The sequence below is a fragment of the Cryptomeria japonica genome, chromosome 11, assembly GCF_030272615.1.
Source record: "Cryptomeria japonica chromosome 11, Sugi_1.0, whole genome shotgun sequence".
Lineage (NCBI taxonomy): Eukaryota > Viridiplantae > Streptophyta > Pinopsida > Cupressales > Cupressaceae > Cryptomeria > Cryptomeria japonica.
The window spans coordinates 117443037-117445972 of NC_081415.1; the positions used below are offsets into that span (position 1 = coordinate 117443037).

At 31.1% G+C, this 2936-nt stretch overlaps 1 protein-coding gene across 1 annotated transcript; it reads right to left on the bottom strand.

The window, feature by feature from the left end:
* Positions 1-581: 581 nt before the first annotated feature.
* Positions 582-1127, bottom strand: LOC131860066 (glycine-rich RNA-binding protein-like). Its single transcript, XM_059214420.1, has one exon. The coding sequence runs from the start codon at positions 1125-1127 to the stop codon at positions 582-584; it is 546 nt and encodes a 181-aa protein (XP_059070403.1).
* Between the last annotated feature and the right edge of the window lie 1809 nt (positions 1128-2936).

A 2936-nucleotide genomic window follows, 5' to 3' on the forward strand; every position in this document is an offset into this window, starting at 1 on the left:
AAAAAAGGCGTTACAATTTACCTCTATTCTTGTTTTAGCTGGATAAGATTTTCATTGCAGCTTATTATACACATCTTATAAATATATATAAAAAATAAGATATTGCAATACATTTAGGTCAAACACATGTTATGTAAATGAACCAAAGAACTTATTATGTAAAAGTATTGAAGAGACAGACAATAGCTTCAATATTCCAGTTTTAATTCCTCTTATCCAGCATTGAATTTCGTTTATCCTAACTGCAAATTCTACCATATAGTACAACTGAAGAGAGACAAACGTTGGTCTTCCAATACCACATAACCTTAAACAAAAGGTCGACTCTAAGAACACAATAATAACCATCAAAGAACCAGAACTTTATCAAACAAAGCTTACACTGTATCAGGCTCCACTTTCTCATATTCGATGTATAGATAATTTATCCAAACTGTTTCAGTCCTTACACAATATATCTAGGTTTAGATTTTAACAAGAAACTTCTAATTATGGAGATTCTAAAACCTCGAAAGGTTTAGCTGCCCTGCTAGTAACCGAATGTACAGCAAGATTGTCTATCAACAACAACCACATCCTGATCAGCCACCACCGCATCCTCCACCACCGCATCCTCCACCACCACAGCCACCTCCACCACAGCCGCCACCTCCACCGCCACCTCCACCACCACCACCACAGCCACTGCTGCCACCGTATCCACCGCCACCACCACCATCTCCACCGTCGTCATCAATATCTCCGCCGCCACTACCATCATCTCTGCCCTTTTTATCATCTTTTTTTATCTCAGAAGCAGCTAGAGTTATAGCTGTAGCAGCAACAACTCCACCTGCAACACCAGCTGCTCCTGCAAACCAAATATCTCTATTCTTATCATTACTCTTCTTCTTATTCTCATCTCCTCCATAGGCATAACCAAAACTTTTCTCACTCTTCTTCTTATTCTCCTCTCCTCCATACACATGTCCAAAACTTTGCTCACACTTATTCTTATTCAGCTCACCTGCATACGCATATCCAAAACTTTGCTCACTTTTCTTCTTCTCCTCTCCTTCATTTACATATACATAACTTTCCGTACTCTTCTTTTTCTTCTTTTCAGAAGCACAGGAAATAACGACCATTGACAACATCATGAGTCCTATAAATACCATAACTAGAAGCATGAAACCAGAGTGAACAACAATTGGATTTTTAAGAAGACCCCTTGACATTTTCACAAATCCTATAGCCTTAAGTTATGCAAATTCCTATCCATATTGTTCTTATACAGCTTTGAAACTCAATCCCTATATAATTGGAGGATTTAAATAATGCTGATAGGATTTATTGACTTTAAACTCAAATTAATTATAGGTGGCTTCCACATCATAGCCGCGTTGTAAGCCATAAGAATAGACATTGGATGCGTCACAGCAGCTTTGGTTGCGTCTTCGATCCATCATTCGCTTTTGTATCCTGGGTTTTTTATTAGTTAAATCAAGGAATGCATAGTGAAGGTATGCCTAGTGGCCATTTCTATTCTCAAATGCGTATGAATGATTATTTGCTCTATTTAATGAAAAATGATAGAGAAGTATTAAGATAGTATTAATATAGAAAATATATTAAGATTTAAACATCAATTTACCGTAAAATAAGAATAACCAAAGTCAATGTTAATAAATATATCTGCAAGCTTGAAATATATTAGTTTCCCCATTTAATTTTTGGAGCACTGTGGTTTGATAGAGTACTTTTATATTTTAATTTTATAAAAAGTAAAATATATTATTTTAAATTCTTATTTAGAGAACTTTCCAATCGTTTTGAAGTGAATATGCAAGTCAATATATATAAAAATTAGAAAGTTTTCTAAATAAAAGTTTGAAATAATTCTTAAGTGAATAAAATAGAAACAAAGAAAATGATATTCTTTTCATCCTGATGATGAATCACATAGTGTGATTCAAAACGTTGATGGGAAAAATATACACACAATCGAATCCAGAATTAAATACACTAGAAATACAAAATGGATTGTGGAAATCTCATAGCTTTAATGATATTAATTTTTACAAATTTTAAACTTTCTTTGTAGGTTTATAATGCATAATGAAAGTAATAATAATAAAAAAGTAAAGTATATTCATATTAAGAGGGAATTTTTTTTGATATGTAACAAAGTTTACTCTACTCAATTTTTCAAAAAACATAACATACATTAAATTATTAAAAATTAAAAATTAATATCTTACAATTTTATTAAAAATAAAATATAATATTAGACTAAATACTAAATCTATATTTTTAAAAATTCTTACTCAATGAGGATAATATCTAGGTACATAGAGAATTTTATATAAATGATTGTTAATGTCTAATGAATTTACTCAAATATACATGTCAAGAATGTAATACATAATAAGGTTAATATGTTTTTTACTTATGTTCCAATATTAAGACACATTATTTTATCTAAATTGTGCTTTGATCGTTCTATGTAGTCATTCCTAAGTTCTAATTGAAATCCTTGGTCCACCTATATGATACATAGGTTTTAATATACACTATTTTCAAATAAGCCTTACAATTTTAATTTTAAAAATGGCACAAACCTTTGAGCTAGATGTCATGTATAGACATGAAGCATAGAAATTCTCATTTTCTACGTGCTTCTTTCACCAGATGAAAGGGGACCCTATTTTAAGGTTTCTTATTTTTAGGTCTTATCTATATTTTAATTTTTCCAAAAATTATATTTTCTATTTTTTCAATATCATCCTCATTTTTCATAGATCTCAGCACAACATATCTAAGATGTATGTTATCTAAGATGTGTTCTAGTAAATCCCATGGGAGATTTCTATCTTGTGTCGTGTAACCTTGTCTTTGGTGTGTTGTTGTACTATGTTTTAGTGTTCAAGATTTATTATTGCAAAAAATATTTAATT

What these genes read in the sequence shown, in the direction of transcription:
- LOC131860066 (XM_059214420.1), bottom strand. Translation starts at nt 1,127, where the DNA reads ATGGTCGTTATTTCCTGTGCTTCTGAAAAGAAGAAAAAGAAGAGTACG.